The sequence below is a fragment of the Schistocerca serialis genome, chromosome 2, assembly GCF_023864345.2.
Source record: "Schistocerca serialis cubense isolate TAMUIC-IGC-003099 chromosome 2, iqSchSeri2.2, whole genome shotgun sequence".
In the NCBI taxonomy this organism is placed as follows: Eukaryota; Metazoa; Arthropoda; class Insecta; order Orthoptera; family Acrididae; genus Schistocerca; species Schistocerca serialis.
In genome coordinates, this window is record NC_064639.1 from 548045922 (window position 1) to 548063812 (window position 17891).

The 17891-nt window shown below is 38.1% G+C and overlaps 1 protein-coding gene across 1 annotated transcript in view; it reads right to left on the minus strand.

Moving 5' to 3' along the window:
- Positions 1 to 7229: 7229 nt before the first annotated feature.
- Positions 7230 to 17891, minus strand: part of LOC126457532 (tubulin-specific chaperone E) — a 66777-nt gene continuing 56115 nt past the window's right edge. The window contains exons 9-12 of the mRNA XM_050093887.1: positions 12538 to 12703; positions 12363 to 12428; positions 7749 to 7897; positions 7230 to 7560 (exon numbers count right to left, since the gene is read on the minus strand). Coding sequence (XP_049949844.1) covers positions 7471 to 7560; positions 7749 to 7897; positions 12363 to 12428; positions 12538 to 12703 — 471 coding nt within the window. The 3' untranslated portion in view covers positions 7230 to 7470. The remainder of the gene's footprint in view (positions 7561 to 7748; positions 7898 to 12362; positions 12429 to 12537; positions 12704 to 17891) is intronic.

The following is a 17891-nucleotide window of genomic DNA, read 5'->3' on the forward strand; positions in this document are numbered from 1 at the left end:
TAGCTCCGCAGATGACAAAGAGATTGATGAAATGTATGATGAAATAAAAGAAATTATTCAGATAGTGAAGGGAGACGAACATTTAATAGTCATGGGTGACTGGAATTCGATAGCAGGAAAAGGAAGAGAAGGAAAAGTAGTAGGTGAATATGGACTGAGGGAATGAGAGAGGAAGCCGCCTGGTAGAATTTTGCACAGAGCATAACGTAATTATATCTAACACTTGGTTCAAGAGTCGTGAAAGAAGGTTGTAGAAATGGAAGAGGCCTGGAGACACTGGAAGGTTCCAGATAGGTTATATAATGGTAAGATGGAGATTTAAGAACCAGTTTTTCAATTGTAAGACATTTCCAAGGGCAGATGTGGACTCTGCCCACAATCTATTGGTTATGAACTGTAGATTAAAAATGAAGAAACTACAAAAAGGTGGCAATTTAAGGAGTTGGTACCTGGATAAACTGAAAGAACCAGAGATTGTAGAGAGTTTTAGTGAGAGCATTAGGGAACGACTGACGAGAATGGGGGGAAGAAATACAGCAGAAGAAGAATGGGTAGCTTTGAGAGATGAAATAGCAAAGGCAGAAGCGTATCAAGTAGGTAAAAATATGAGGGCTAGTAGAAATCCTTGGGTAACAGAAGAGATATTGAATTTAATTGATGAAAGGAGAAAATATAAAAATGCAGTAAACAAAGCAGGCAAAAAGGAATACAAACATCTCAAAATTGAGATCGAAAGGAAGTGCAAAACGGCTGAGCAGGGATAGCTATAGGACAAATGTAAGGATGCAGCGGCATACATCACTAGGAGTAAGATAGATACTGCCTACAGGAAAATTAAAGAGACCTTTGGAGAAAAGAGAGCCACTTGCATGAATATCAAGAGCTCAGATGGAAACCCAGTTCTAAGCAAAGAAGGGAAAGCAGAAAGGTGGAAGGAGTATATAGAGGGTCTATACAAGGGCGATGTACTTGAGGACAATATTATGGAAATGGAAGAGGATGTAGATGAAGATGAAATGGGAGATATGATACTGCGTGAAGAGTTTGACAGAGCACTGAATGACCAAAGTCAGAACAAGGCTCCGGGAGTAGACAACATTCCATTTGAATTACTGATAGCCTCAGGAGAGCCAGCCCTGACAAAACTCTATCATCTGGTGAGCAAGATGTAGGAGACAGGCGCAATACCCTCAGACTTCAAGAAGAATACAGTAATTCCACTCCCAAAGAAAGTAGGTGTTGACTGGTGTGAAAATTACCGAACTATCATTGTAACAAGTCACAGATGCAAAATACTAACGCAAATTCTTTACAGACGAATGGAAAAACTGGTAGAAGCCGACCTCGGGGAAGATCAGTTTCGATTCCGTAGAATTGCTGGAACACGAGGTAATACTGACCTTACAACTTATCTTGGAAAACAGGTTAAGGAAAGGCAAACCTATGTTTGTCGCATTTGTAGACTTAGATAAAGCTTTTGACAGTGTTGACTGGAATACTCTCTTTCAAATTTTGAAGGTGGAATGGGTCATACAGAGTGCGAACGGCTATTTACAATTTATACAGAAACCAGATGGCAGTTATAAGAATAGAGGGGGAAGCAGTGGTTGGGAAGGGAGTGAGACAGGGTTGTAACCTATCCCCAATGTTATTCAATCTATATATTGAGCAAGCAGTAAAGGAAACAAATAAAAATTCGGAGTAGGAATTAAAATCCATGGAGAAGAAATAAAAACTTTGATTTTTGCCGATGATATTGTAATTCTGCCAGAGACAGCAAAGGACCCGGAAGAGCAGCTGAACGGGATGGACAGTGTCTTGAAAGGAGGATATGAGACGAACATCAACAAAAGCAAAACAAGGATAATGGAATGTAATCAGGTGATGCTGAGGGAATCAAATTTGGAAATGAGACACTTACAGTAGTTGATGAGTTTTGCTATTTGGGGAGCAAAATAACTGATGATGGTCGAAGTAGAGAGGATATAAAATGTAGACTGGCAATGGCAAGCAAAGCATTTCTGAAGAAGAGGAATTTGTTAACATCGAGTATAGATTTAAGTGTTAGGAAGTCTTTTCTGAAAGTTTTTGTTTGGAGTGTAGTGATGTATGGAAGTGAAACATGGACAATAAATAGTTTAGACTAGAAGAGAATAGAAGCTTTCGAAATGTGGTGCTACAGAAGACTGCTGAAGATTAGATGGGTAGATCACATAACTAATGAGGAATTTGTGGCACAACTTGAGTAGAAGAAGGGATCAGTCGGCAGGACATGATCTGAGACATCATGGGCTCACCAATTTAGTACTGGAGGGAAGCATGGAGGGTAAAAATCGTAGAGAGAGACCAAGAGATGACTACTTAAGCAGATTCAGAAGAATCTATGTTACAGTAGGTACTTGGAGATGAAGAAGCTTGCACAGGACAGAGTAGCATGGAGAGCTGCATCAAACCAGTCTCTGGACTGAAGACTACAAGAACAACAAAAACTACTACTTTTGCCAGAAAGAAAGGCACAAAAGGTGGAATATACACTGCGTAGGGTGACCTCTCCATATGAACCACACTTGGAGGAGGAATGGTAGGTCTAACCCAACAATGCGAATCATGTATTTAAGGATGAAAAGTTGTTTAAAGTGCTGGATGAGGGGAAAACAAAACAGTGTGTCCAAAATCATAAACCAAATCCAAGTGTGATTGGTGTAGTATCATCCAAACAACAACCCACATCAAAGCTGGTACCTCATGACAGAACAAGGATGGTCGCTGCATGACACAGCCACAAATGAGAGATGTCGGCGTAGACACGCCCTCAAGAGGTTCCATATGCCGCTGCTGCTGAAAGAGTACTTAAGTCAGAGCACAGTACTGCTCACCCCACTCTGTAATCATCGTTTAAATGACAGCACTGTCTTACATCAGATCCAGCAGTATGAGTTGTATTAGAAGCCACAACTGTATAAGTTCATGATATGAGGTTATCATTCTGTATTGTGTTAAGTGATAAAGAGTTGAGTGACTGTAACAAATACATAGATATTCCTGTGGACCTGGATTGTTTCATTTTCAATTTAAGTTCAGATTGTTCAAGTTTTAATAAAGTGATTTAATATATTGTGTGTGTTGTAGTATCTGCTCAACCTCCTCCAGAAGTACATCAATGCTTGCTAGGATCCACTACTATGCCGACACAAATATCTCAGGTGTTTCTTCAACTTAAACTACAGTTGACACCAAGAAGGTAATCCAACGGAAAGGCAGTGGAGAAAAAAGAATAGTAGAAGGATGGACTTACAGCCCGAAAAAAGCAGCAGCACTACAAGGGCCAGGGCCCTGTGTTGGACAAGCACATACTCACAAGTGAGAGGTGACCCAACTTAGTTATATCAGAGGCGCACGCATTTTAAGCTAGAGAAAATCTGTTCAGAATTTGTGTGAACAGTCTGAATTGGCAACTACTGAACTAATAAAGCTGGATGCCCAAAAGAAGTTCATCATACTGTGTGTATCCAACTCACTTAGTTGTAATGTGGACACTCTCTTCAATAAATTAACTGAAGTCCAGGAAAGGCCTCAGCCCCCTAAACTAATATGACATGTGGAGACATGAATATTAGCAAGGCGTTGAGGGCAAAATCAGTAATAATCTTATAAAAAATTTGAACACTTTTAGCATGTTAGAAATGGCAAATTTAGTGAATGATTTTTCTCTGCAGAAAAGTTGCAACAAACTCTTCCTACTACACATGCACTACCCACAAACCCACAACGACTTACAGAACGCGTACAATGTTGATTCCCACCCCACAAACAGAGCTTAAGCAGGAAGCCAATATGGAAATTAAAAAATAAGAAGTCAGTGGGTACAAATCAAGTTCCCGTCTCTGTTCTGAAGATGTGCACAGACAGCATACAAGCCCCATAACATGCATGATCAATGAATTTTTTAGTTCAGAAGTGGAATAGAAGGAGCACAATATCAGCCATTAGTGTTGCCAAAATTGGTACTTGAAGCTCTTGACAAGTGTGAATGTGTTACAGACATATTCTTAGAATTGGCCAAGGCTTTGGATGCTGTTGACAGCGAAAACTATTAAAAAGCAAGGTGTGTGAGGAATAGCAAATGAGTGGTTCAGTCTTACCTGGAAAACAGGGTGCAAAAGGTAGAGGTAGTCTGTTGATGATAAACTTTTAGCAAAACAAATAATGGACACAATATATATATAAACATAGGTGTCTCTCAGGATAGTTTACTGGGTCCTGTTCTGTCTTTAATATATATCAATTACTTTTCAGGCAGTTGAAGATATGGAGAAAGACAACAATACTATAATCACTGGTAAAATAGCAGAACTCCTATTACAGAAAGCAAACGAATTCATCAAATGATAGGGCAGAATGTAATAAATTTACATTGGATATAAAGGAAACAACAGTGTGCAGAGAGAAAACAACTCTGTTGTATTAAACATAGATGATAAATCTATATATTGTGTAACTAACGCAAAGTTGTTAAGGATGAATAACATTTAATGAGCACACACAAAGATATTAGCAAAAAAAAAAAAAGTCATCAGCACGTTACACTCTTAAGGTTCTATAAAAAGTTTGTAACAGCACGTGATGGCATACTAATCGTACTCACATTCCATTCTTAGCTATGGACTTCCTTTCTGGGGACTGAAGGCATGAAACATGGACACAATTTTTAAGTTGCAGAAAAGGGTTATATGAATAACCAGAAGTAGTAGTAAGGCTCATTGTAAAGAACTATTAAAAAAAACTGGGTATTCTTACTGCACCAAGTGAATACATCTACTAACATATTGTGCAAATCATGGAAACATTACTAATTATTTTGCTAACATTTCTACAATAATCATCGAACAAGAGCCAGTTTGGACCTGCATTTATCAAGGAAAAACAAACAAAAACTCAAATCGTCATTTTTATGGGGGATTAAGATTATATAACAAATTCTCCAAGGAGTTGAAAGAGATTACTAAACTAATCTGATTAAAAATGCAGCTAAAAATTCATTGTAACTGATGCACACTACACAAGGATTAAACAATGGAAAATCCTAGATGGAATAACAAACAATACGAGGACAGATTGTTCCTCATTACATTGAGGGGCACACTCAAAAAAATTGCTAGTTATTAGTTATCAGACTTAGACCTTGATCAGATACAGATAAAACAAAACTTGCACATATGCCCAACTCATACATATATAGCCATTATCATTTCCGGATACTGGCAGTCAAGCCTCCTGGATATGACAGTGGCCATGTGTGCTTGAGTTGTGTATGTGTGAGTTTTGTTTTGTCTTTGTCTGGTTAATGACTAGGTCTGACAGCCGACAAATAACTGGCAGTTGTTTTCAACGTACCTGTCTACCACTATGTGGCCTATGTGTTGAGTAGCGATCTATTCTCTCCATACTACAATTAAAGATTACTTGGAGAATTCAGAGTAGTGGTTAATAATGAGAGGGGATAACTACAACATCTTGTCACATTAAAATACATGATCACAACGCAATGCTTTGAGAAGAAAATTATATGCTAAGATCTGGAGTGCATGATAGTAATATCTTGTCATTCTCCTGAGCTATACATCTCAATCATGAAAGGGGGATGCTGAATCAGTTTTTCAGGTAGACATAGGGGAGAATATGAAGACATATGAGGTCTGTTCAAAGAACCTCGAAACATTTGTAATTTCAAGTCAATTGTGTATGGGAGCAAAATGCAGTTGGCATCACCGCACATGCCTGTGTTCAATGTGTAACTGTCGGAAATTTCATTGTGATATACCTGTTAATTATTGTTCAGTGTTGTACTGGGTAGAACATTGTCGCACAGTTTGTGAATTTCAAGATGGCACAGTTAGAGGAGCAATGCATCTGCAATAAATTTTCCATGAAACTCAAGGAAACCTTTACTGAGACACACCAAATGATGCAGAAAGCCTATGGCAATGAGTGCTTAAGCCGTACTTGGTGTTATGAATAATTCACATGGTTCAATAACGGCTGGGTGCAAGTTAAAGTTGACCCTTGTTCAGGACGCCCTTCAACATCAACCGATTGTGATCTTGTCAGAAACGCCAATGAAACCGTGCGTGCCAGTCAAAGACTGACTGTATCGTGCAAATGATGTCAAATCCATGCTGATAGTTTTCTTTGTCTTTGAAGGAGTAGTTCATCATGAATTCGTGCCACACAGGGACAAACCGTTGATCAATGGTACTATTGGGTTGTGTAGCGACACCTACGAGAAAATGTGAGAAGGAAAGGGCCTGAAATGTGGCGAGACAATTCATGACTGTTGCATCACGATAATGCACCTGCACATTCATCCTTGTTGGTGTATGACTACTGCATGAAAACAAAATCACGGTGCTACCTCAGCTTACACATTCTCCAGACCCGGTCCCTGTGGACTTTTTTTTTTATTTACAAAGTTGAAAAACCCATTAAAGGGATGAAGGTTGGCAACAATAGATGAGATAAAAGAAAATTCACAGACGGCATTTTGTGCAGTCCAGCAAGAGACATATCAGGACTGCTTATGGAAATGGAAACGGTGTTGGGAGTGGTGTATTGATTGTGGAGGAGAGTATTTCAAAGGAGACAACACACAATAGTAAAAGATAAGTGTACAAAAATTTTGTGGACAAAGTTCCGGAATTTTTTGCACAGACCTGATACATGGAGTATAGTTGCACGTTTTGGGCCTGGAGACACTTTTCTGAACACACTGAAGTTAGTGCAAGCAGTGTAGCCACATGTTCTTGGTGTCCTTAGTGTGTGCAGCAATGAAGTGCAAAACTGTGTTTCATATCATAAGTTATTTGGTGCAAATCAAAGAACAGTGTAGAACAGGCACCAACCAAATGTGACACTGACCAACATATTCATATTCAGGAGGATGGGGTTTCCTCTGTCCAGCCATCTTGGTTTATGTTTTCCTATACCATTTGAGGCAAATGCCAGGATGGTTCCTTTAGCAAGGCTCTCTCTCTCTCTCTCTCTCTCTCTCTCTCTCTCTCTCTCTCTCTCTCTCTCTCTCTCTCTCTCTCTGTGTGTGTGTGTGTGTGTCTGTGTGTGTGTGTGTGTGTGTGTGTGTGTGTGTGTGTGTATTTATTTTGAGATATTTATTTTAATTACATTATGATGATTATCATTGCCAAATGATCTCTGAATGAATAGATCAAATCAAATCACATTAAGTTTAGTCTTTACTGTAAATTTGAGAATGATCAACACAATACAAACATACATGACAAAACAGTGTTAAATTTACAACATAGTTTTAAAGCACGTTTACAAAACAGTCATCCTGCTAACAATGTTCTAAAAACTTTCCATGGTTATAAGTAAATACATTAAATGTTAATGCATTTTATGATTCACAGCCATATGCATAATGAATTAAACATCTGGACGGACTGCACAATTTTATTATTGTGCTATAATGTGGTCTCCATCAGAAATTGCGAAGTATGCAAGTTCCTCCAAGTCATTGTCAATGGGATATTCCAGGTAAGGAGCCTATAGATTTAAACATTTTTCTGTATTAGTAACAGCACAGCAATGTGCAAGAGAAGTATGACAAGTCAATTAGCTCATATGACATGTTACTCATTATGAAATCGCTTTAAAGACCAGACCACAGATTGGAAAAGATACTTAAAAATTAAAATTTCAATGTAAGTAAACATTTTTTGTGTAATACATACTTTTTTATTTCTGCAAGACAGCTGAGAAATTTCATTTTCTAATTTAAATAATTTTTGTATCAATCCTTTAAACTTCTGAACTGTCATGTTTCTAGGAACTCTCTTTGTTATAGGTTGGTGTTTACTTTCTGGAACATGAATTTCTACAACTGTCAAAATTTTAAGGAATTTTACTTGAGTTGAGAACACAACAAAGAATTAATGTCCTTATACATTACTGAGAGACAGACAATTCAATATTTACATGATCTAGAGGTATCCACCTAGGCAAGTAACGGAGGATGACACACGTAAGAGCATATACAGAGAAACTTGGGTCCAGATTGTTTAACAACTGGCAAAAGCAACATCAAATGTAGCATCACAATAAAAGTATGTAAATAATATACCATATTGAGCGATGTATGGTCTTCAGACAGAAAAACTTCAAAAATATATCAGACAGAACAGACTACAGTTTTCAAAAGATGCAAGTGAGGTCATATTTAACCATGAGGCCTTTGGTTCTAATTCAGGATGTCTAAGGAAGTTCTATCACTATTATCTAGTCAGTAGGAGGGGAGGTGGAAGCATTAAGTTTTTGATCACTTGGCACATTAAATCACAAACCTTTTTGTGGTGTCACCGCCAGACACCACACTTGCTAGGTGGTAGCTTAAATCGGCCGCGGTCCATTTAGTACATGTCGGACCCGCGTGTCGCCACTGTGTGATCGCAGACCTAGCGCCACCACAAGGCAGGTCTCGAGAGACGATATAGCACTCGCCCCAGTTGTACGAGGAGATTGCTAGCGACCATACGGACGAAGCCTTCCTCTCATTTGCCGAGAGACAGTTAGAATAGCCTTCTGCTAAGTCCATGGCTACGACCTAGCAAGGCGCCATTAGCCTTACCTACTTTGAGAGTTATAGTATAAATGTCTCAAGAAGAATGCTGTAGTCATCAAATAATAAAGTTAAGTATAAAGCAGCTACGTACTTTTCTTGCTACCATTCAATAGTTATCCTGTTCCAGAATTGACGCCCGTCGGCGTGAGTGTGTACGCGTGCCTTTCTATCGGCTACCCGTCACTGTGGACTGGCTGCCTTGTCAGTCCACTTCACTTTTCACAATGTTTTATAAGATGGGGGCATGTGATTCTGATGACGGATATCAGCCTGAGAAACAGGGTCATTAAGTATCTCCCTTGGGTGCTACTCAACAGTTAGGTTATTAGTCATTCACGTAAAACACACACACACACACACACACACACACACACACACACACACACACACTCTCTCTCTCTCTCTCTCTCTCTCTCTCTCTCTCTCTCTCTCTATCTCTATCTCTTTCTCTCCCTCACTCTCCCCCCACACTTCAGTATGTCCCATGTCACAATGAATAGGTTTTAATTACTGATGCAACAGAATTTTAAGATGATTAATATTAAAATCTCAATGGGATTAAATACGCTATTAACAGAAGACAACAATGACTATCGAGTGAGGTGGCACAGTGGCTAGCACACTGGACTTGCATTCGAGAGGATGATGGTTCAAACCTGCATCCGACCAGCCTGGTTTAGGCTTTCTGTGATTTCTCTAAATTGCTTCAGGGAAATGCCAGGATGGTTTTTTGAAAGAGCTTGGCCAGCTTCCTTCCCCATCCTTCCCTAATACAGTGAGACTAACGACCTCGCTGTTTGCTCCCCTTCCCGAATCAACCAACCAACAATAATACATAGAACAGATGCACTGACATGGACTAATTGCAACTTTGCCAAGAATAATTAGTGTCAGTTCTTAATCTCAGCATTCTGAACAAAGAAAAGTTGAAAGGTTTATGTCTCACAAACACTAATGATGTTTGGCACTAAGTTAGATGGATAATAATAAACATGTATACTACATAAGCTTCTGTACAATCCATGACAGAAGCAGTACTTTGCACCACTATTAATGACGACCTAAACTATTCTATTTGTGTTTGGAATGAGGGATAAAATTTATAATTCTTAGCGCGTTCTTCTAATTGGATAAAACAGATTAGCTGATGAACTAGTTGTTGCCCTATAGGTATGATATGAAGCAAGTTTTTAATTCTGTTAAAAATTCACCATTATGACAACAAATCCTACATCAGATAAATAAATAAAAATTTGTATATCATTTGCACAACACACAGGTGGGACAGGTTGCAGAAAATCCTAAGAAATTTTGGTCTTGTGTCAAAGCGGTAGGTGGATCAAAACAAAACGTCCAGACACTCTGTGACCAAAGTGGTACTGAAACAGAGGATGACAGATTAAAGGCCGAAATACTAAATGTCTTTTTCCAAAGCTGTTTCACAGAGGAAGACTGCACTGTAGTTCATTTTCTAGATTGTTGCACAGATGACAAAATTGTAGATATCGAAATAGATGACAGAGGGATAGAAAAACAATTAAAATCGCTCAAAAGAGGAAATGCCGCTGGACCTGATGGGATACCAGTTCGATTTTACACAGAGTACACGAAGGAACTTGCCCGCGCGCGCGCACACACACACACACACACACACACACACACACACACACACACACACACACACACACACACACATATATATTCACATTATTTATTTTTAATGATCCAGTGAATCTAGTTTTGTGCTATGTACAAGAGACATTGGAAACAGTCCCCAAGTACTATAAAGCACTATAACAATTATTTTCCAATTAGAAGCAATAGTATGTAGTACTGTATTACTGAGGACATTTCATATTTTTTCTACATCTACATCCATACTCCGCAAGCCACCTGACAGTGTGTGGCGGAGGGTACTTTGAGTACCTCCATCGGCTCTCCCTTCTATTCCAGTCTCATATTGTTCGTGGAAAGAAAGATTGTCGGTATGCCTCTAATCTCTCTGATTTTTTCCTCATGGTCTCTTCGCGAGATATACGTAGGAGGGAGCAATACACTGCTTGACTCCTCAGTGAAGGTACATTCTTGAAACTCAACAAATGCCTATACCGAGCTTCTGAGCATCTCTTGCAGAGTCTTCCACTGGAGGTTATCTATCATTTCTGTAATGCTTTCGCGATTACTAAATGATCCTGTAACGAAGCGCGCTGCTCTCCGATGGATCTTCTCTATCTCTTCTATCAACCCTATCTGGTACGGATCCCACACCAGTGAGCAGTATTCAAGCAGTGGGCGAACAAGTGTACTGTAACCTACTTCTTTTGTTTTCGAACTGCATTGCCTTAGGATTCTTCCAATGAATCTCAGTCTGGCATCTGCTTTACCGACAATTAATTTTATATGGTCATTCCATTTTAAATCACTCCTAATGCCTACACCCAGATAATTTATGGAATTAACTGCTTCCAGTTGCTGACCTGGTATATTGCAGCTAAATGATAAAGGATCTTTCTTTCTACATATTCGCAGCACATAACACTTGTCTACATTGAGATTCAATTGCCATTCCCTGCACCATGCGTCAATTAGTTGCAGATCCTCCTGCATTTCAGTACACTTTACCATTGTTACAACCTCTTGATATACTACAGCATCATCCGCAAAAAGCCTCAGTGAACTTCCGATGTTATCCACAAGGTCATTTACAATATTGTGAATAGCAACGGTCCTACGACACTCTCCTGCGGCACACCTGACATCACTCTTACTTCGGAAGACTTCTCTCCATTGAGAATGATATGCTGCGTTCTGTTATTTAGGAACTCTTCAATCCAATCACACAATTGTTCTGATAGTCCATATGCCCTCATTTTGTTCATTAAACGAACTGTGAGGAACTGTATCAAACGCCTTGCGGAAGTCAAGAAGCATGGCATCTACCTGGGAACCCGAGTCTATGGCCCTCCGAGTCTCATGGATGAATAGCGTGAGCTGGGTTTCACACGATTGTCTTTTTCGAAACCCATGCTGATTCCTACAGAGTAGATTTCTAGTCTCCAGAAAAATCATTATACTCAAACATAATACGTGTTCCAATATTTACAACTGATCGACATCAGAGATATAGGTCTATAGTTCAGCACATCTGTTCGATGTCTCTTCTTGAAAATGGGGATGACCTGTGCCCTTTTCCAATCTTTGGGAATGCTACGCTCTTCTAGAGACTTACGGTACACCGCTGCAAGAAGGTGGGCAAGTTCCTTCGCATACTCTGTGTAAAATCGAACTGGTATCCCATCAGGTCCAGCGGCCTTTCCTCTTTTGAGCGATTTTAATTGTTTTTCTATCCCTCTGTCATCTATTTCGATATCTACCATTTTGTCATCTGTGCAACAATCTAGAAAATGAACTACAGTGCAGTCTTCCCCTGTGAAACAGCTTTGGAAAAAGACATTTAGTATTTCGGCCTTTAATCTGTCATCCTCTGTTTCAGTACCACTTTGGTCACAGAGTGTCTGGACGTTTTGTTTTGATCCACCTACCGCTTTGACACAAGACCAAAATTTCTTAGGATTTTCTGCCAAGTCAGTACATAGAACTTTACTTTTGAATTCATTGAACGCCTCTCACATAACCCCCCTCACACTACATTTCCCTTCGTGTAATTTTTTATGGTTTCTATTAATGTAATTTCTAAGGCTTGATGAAAGTTTTGTAAAAAGGATACGAATCAGTTGTGACTTTAATGTATGGGATGTAACTTCAGTTTCTCCATTTTCAGGTGCTCCATATTCTGCCAACAGATTATACAATAATTATTAGGAGAATATATCAAATCTATCCACATAAAAGATCATATAATATTAACACAAATATAATTTAGAAGCATGAATAATACATACTGTCAACTAGGTATTGGTAACGAGGGTGGTGTACAGTGAATTCATTCAGCTGTTCTTTTTTCTCCGAATTACTTGTCAGAGACAGCCATGAGTGAGCATGACGCTTCATATAGTCATATTCAGCTCCTCTCCTCTCTTCTGGTGTTACTGATATTCCATTCAGAATCTGCAACATGAAAATGGATGACAAACATTTGGATATTGCAATTCCCATAACTGTTTAAAAAATTATGTTTTACACAACCACAATCACACAACCACAATCAATCACCCTAATCAACCACCCACCCACTCATCCTAGCACCCTCCCATTCCATGCCTTATATTCAGCCAATCAGGACTGGTATGGTACTTCTCCAATTTTATACACAACCATACATGTTTATGGACTAATTACGAGCAGGTCACAACTCTCAAAGACATTTTAAAAATAATGCCAGCATCCCAATCCCTCGCCTCCCCAGGGAGTCACCCACGTACCTGTTCTGTCTGTGTCTAGTGTACACTGCATGGTCAAATGTGACTTTGTTTTTCACAGTGTTTGCACATTATATAACTGAGATGGAACATAAGAACCAGGTTCCACATAAATGGATGTGGAAAACTGCATAATGACCACATCCAGGAAGGCTAGCACAATGGCCCCAGCAGCTAAACCATAATGTGGATTCGATCTGTGGCTGGCGTGCCTCCCTGTGGCCTGGAAGCAGGTGCTTTAACATGCTCAACAATCCCTACAGACACACAACTGCAATATGAGACAAAAATAATTTTCATCTAAATTTTTCCTCTATGCCTCAAATTCGGAGTGGGCTTTCATATTCTGGTGAAAATACCTTCAATGAAACTGTTAATTTTACAGTGGTAAATTTAGCCACTGTAAGACATAAATACTATATAGAGATATATAGTAATCGGCTATTATTAATGTGCTGTGAAGATTTGGTTATCAACAGCTGCATCTCTTTCATTAATGTATACCTTTACTTGTTCTCATCTATGATGGACTAATAAGTGTATAGTGATTGACTGAAACTTAACTGCACTAACAAAAACTATCACTGTACTGCTTCATAGTATTTGTGGCTATACCATCTTAATGTAACTTGGTAAATTATAAGGATCATTATTTTGATAACAGTTGCTGCCTCATCAGTTCTACTGAATAGCTGCTGTTGATTTCCTATCACTAACTTAACAACAACTTTATTAAACTGGTATTTTTCATAAAAACAGTAACTACAGATGAAACTACTGGGTCCCGTCTACAGCACATTATCACTTGTCACGCAGCTTCACAATGAAAGCCGCACTACTTGTCAGGTAACTAACAGAAATTTTCAACCCCTGTATCTGTAAACACAGATAATCTGAAAAAAAGAGTTACTAATAAATAATGAGGTATGTCTTTAATTTTCTTCTGAACTAGTTTGAGATTCCCAATTCCTTACTTTATGTTAGACTAGCTGTTACCAACAGCTGTGTTTGCATATCGGCAGCTTTGTTATGATAAGTTATGGTCAGTAAGTAAGCTGCTGTACATGCAATGACATCAGCTACACTAATGTGTCTGCCTGTTTGGGACAGCATAGCATATGAAGTGCTTTCAACTCTCCCTCCTCCCAAGTTGTCCCAACGCATGGTGCACTGGCATGCGTAGCGTCACTGCCGAGCAGTGCATATAGAGGGGCATGGGCAGGAGTGCATATCTGTGCATCATGCTCTTGAAATAGTGTGAGGGTATGGACTAAACACATTGAAGATTGTATAAGCACTGTATTCATTATTTTGAATCTTATCAAATAGCATGTATCAACCAATAAAATCATTTTCACAAAGCGTCATGCATAATGTGCCACTTTTTCACACATCTCATTGTTTACGATGTCATATATCCTGAACCATGTGTTGTACAATGATATAACTTTGCAGCTACATTCAGTGGTATATGTGAACAATGTCAGCAAAATGTGTCATGAATAAGTACTAAATCAAAACGACATGCCTGATGGGAAAACCGGAGGGGAGGGGGTTTCACTGAGATAAAGAAGTTTGCTGCAAGTCACTACGTACTGTTATTCTCAAAACCTGGATGAATGAAATCTGGGTATTTGCAAGTCGTAGCCTACACTACTACTTCATCCCTGTCACCACACCTCTGATACATAGGTTCTTATTGCCACAGTGATTCTTTCCACAATCAAGACAAAGTTTGGCTGAAATCAAACCAGTGCTCCAAAAGGAGATGTGGAACGTACATACATACATTTTTGCAATATGTATGGGTATCTTTTTTTTTTTTTTTTTCTTTTTCATCATGCAGTTTTGATACAGTGCCCCTAACTATGCTTACGTAATCTGCAAAAACCTTGTGAAAATACATCTAGTAATTTAGAATAAAAGCAGGCAGACAGATACACAGTTTTTCAGATTTATTATTAGTATAGACGGAAGCTTGTTGCACCAGACTATGTAACTTCACTTTGAACCCACAACAAAGAGGCAAACACTACATGAATATTATATTTGTGTCTTGTATTCCAATTCTGTAGATCACAGCTAAACTGAAACGTATCTTTATCATTGGCTATAAAAAGCATTTAAGAGTAAATGTATTTGGAGGTTTGTGTAAGAATTAAAGATCTTTAAATAGGCTACTGCAAGATGTGCAGTTATCTACTTTGCACAATATTTTTACTGGCCACTTCTACTGAATAAATACTGTATTTAATTTAGGTGCCTTGCTTCAGAAGATAATTATATAACACAACAGGGAGTAGAAATATGCAAAATTGGCCAATTCTCAAAATTTTAGATGAGAGATGCTTCTTTGGAAAAAACATGCTGAAATGAAGTTTTTGATTAGTTTCTTTGTGTGTAGACTCAATTTTAATTTTTTATCCAGCTGAGCCTCAAGTAATTTTAAATACACAAATAAATTCTAAAGGTGGCAGAGGTAAAATACAGGGAGCAAAAGCCCATTTACAATTTGTACAGAAACCAGATGGCAGTTATAAGATTCAAGGGATATGAAAGGGAAGCAATGGTTGGGAAGGGAGTGAGACAGGGTTGTAGCCTCTCCCCAATGTTATTCAATCTGTATATTGAGCAAGCAGTAAAGGAAACAAAAAAGAAAAATTCGGAGTAGGTATTAAAATCCATGGAGAAGAAATAAAAACTTTGAGGTTCGCCGATGACATTGTAATTCTGTCAGAGACAGCAAAGGACTTGGAAGATCAGTTGAAGGGAATGGATAGTGTCTTGAAAGGAGGATATAAGATGAACATCAACAAAAGCAAAACGAGGATAATAGAATGTAGTCGAATTAAGTTGGGTGATGCTGAGGGAATTAGATTAGGAGATGAGACATTTAAAGTAGTAAAGGAGTTTTGCTATTTGGGGAGAAAAATAACAGATGATGGTCGAAGTAGAGAGGATATAAAACGTAGACTGGCAATAGCAAGGAAAGCGTTTCTGAAGAAGAGAAATTTGTTAACATCAAGTATAGATTTAAGTGTTAGGAAGTCTTTTCTGAAAGTATTTGTATGGAGCTTAGCCACATATGGAAGTGAAACGTGGACGATAAATAGTTTAGACAAGAAGAGAGTAGAGGCTTTCGAAAAGTGATGCTACAGAGAATGCTGAAGATTAGATGGGTAATCATGTAACTAATGAGGAGGTACTGAACAGAATTGGGGAGAAGAGAAATCTTTGGCACAACTTGACTAGAAGAAGGGATTGGTTGGTAGGACATGGTCTGAGGTATCAAGGGATCACAAATTTAGCATTGGAGGGAAGCGTGGAGGGTAAAAATCTTAGAGGGAGACCAACAGATGAATACACTAAGCGGATTCAGAAGGATGTAGGTTGTATTAAGTACTGGGAGATGAAGACGCTTGCACAGAATAGAGTAGCATGGAGAGCTGCAACAAACCAGTCTCAGGACTGAAGACCACAACAACAACAACTTATTTGTAATCAGGAGATTAAAATACCACAGAATACGAAAAGAGAAATTTATATAAAGTCCAGAATAAGTCTAGACCCAAAGTTACTTGCATTTACCAAAAAGTACTACAATATTTTAAGGAAAATCACTAAATTGTACAGAAACATGCACAAAAAAAATTACTAAGACTATATGAAATGGATCACTGGACAAACAGTTAGTGTACAAGATACTGTAACAATTAAACTAAAGGAAAATGATGTGGCTGATATTTCAGAAGTTGCAAGTGTTTTAACAATCAGTTTCTAAATGTAGCAGCAAAAATATGGTTAAAGGTTCAGTTGAAGAAACAAGAGCATATATTAAAAATTGTCATTCCACAAAACTTTAATCAACTAGAAGCGGCACCAACCTCCTCCACTTCAATTACTAGAATTCAAAAATTTCTAAGAAATGAAAGCACGAATGGTGTTGGAATTTCAAACAGAATGCTGGAACTTTGTTTTAACTTAATAAGTATTGTCCTCAGTGATGTATGTAATCCAGCAGGAAATTTTCCCAGACACATAATAATATCTATCTGTGGAACTTCTTTATAAGAAAAGTAACAAAAACTTAAATAAGTATCATCTAATTTCCTAACAGCTATCTTTTTCCAAAATATTTGACAAAGTAATGTACTCCAGAATACTCTCACATTTAATTGGTAACAATTTACTTAGCACATTGCAGTTTGCATTCAAGAAGGATTACTCAACTGAGAATTCTACTTATAAATTCAGTCACCAAATATTACAGACCTTAAACAATAAAATACAGCCACATGGTATTTTCTGTGATCATTCCAAGGGTTTGATTGCATAGATCATGTTACTCTCCTGCAAAAACTTGGGTTTTATGGAACTGATGTCTTTAAACACGACTAGATTAGATTAGATTAGATTAATACTAGTTCCATGGATCATGAATATATGATATTTCGTAATGATGTGGAACAAGTCAAATTTTCCAATACATGACATAATTAAGTTAATTTAACAACATACTTAAGTTAATATAACAACTTTTTTATTTTTATTTTTTTTGTTAATTTATATCTAAAAATTCCTCTATGGAGTAGAAGGAGTTGTCATTCAGAAATTCTTTTAATTTCTTCTTAAATACTTGTTGGTTATCTGTCAGACTTTTGATACTATTTGGTAAGTGACCAAAGACTTTAGTGGCAGTATAATTCACCCCTTTCTGTGCCAAAGTTAGATTTAATCTTGAACAGTGAAGATCATCCTTTCTCCTAGTATTGTAGTTATGCACACTGCTATTACTTTTGAATTGGGTTTGGTTGTTAATAACAAATTTCGTAAGAGAGTATATATACTGAGAAGCTACTGTGAATATCCCTAGATCC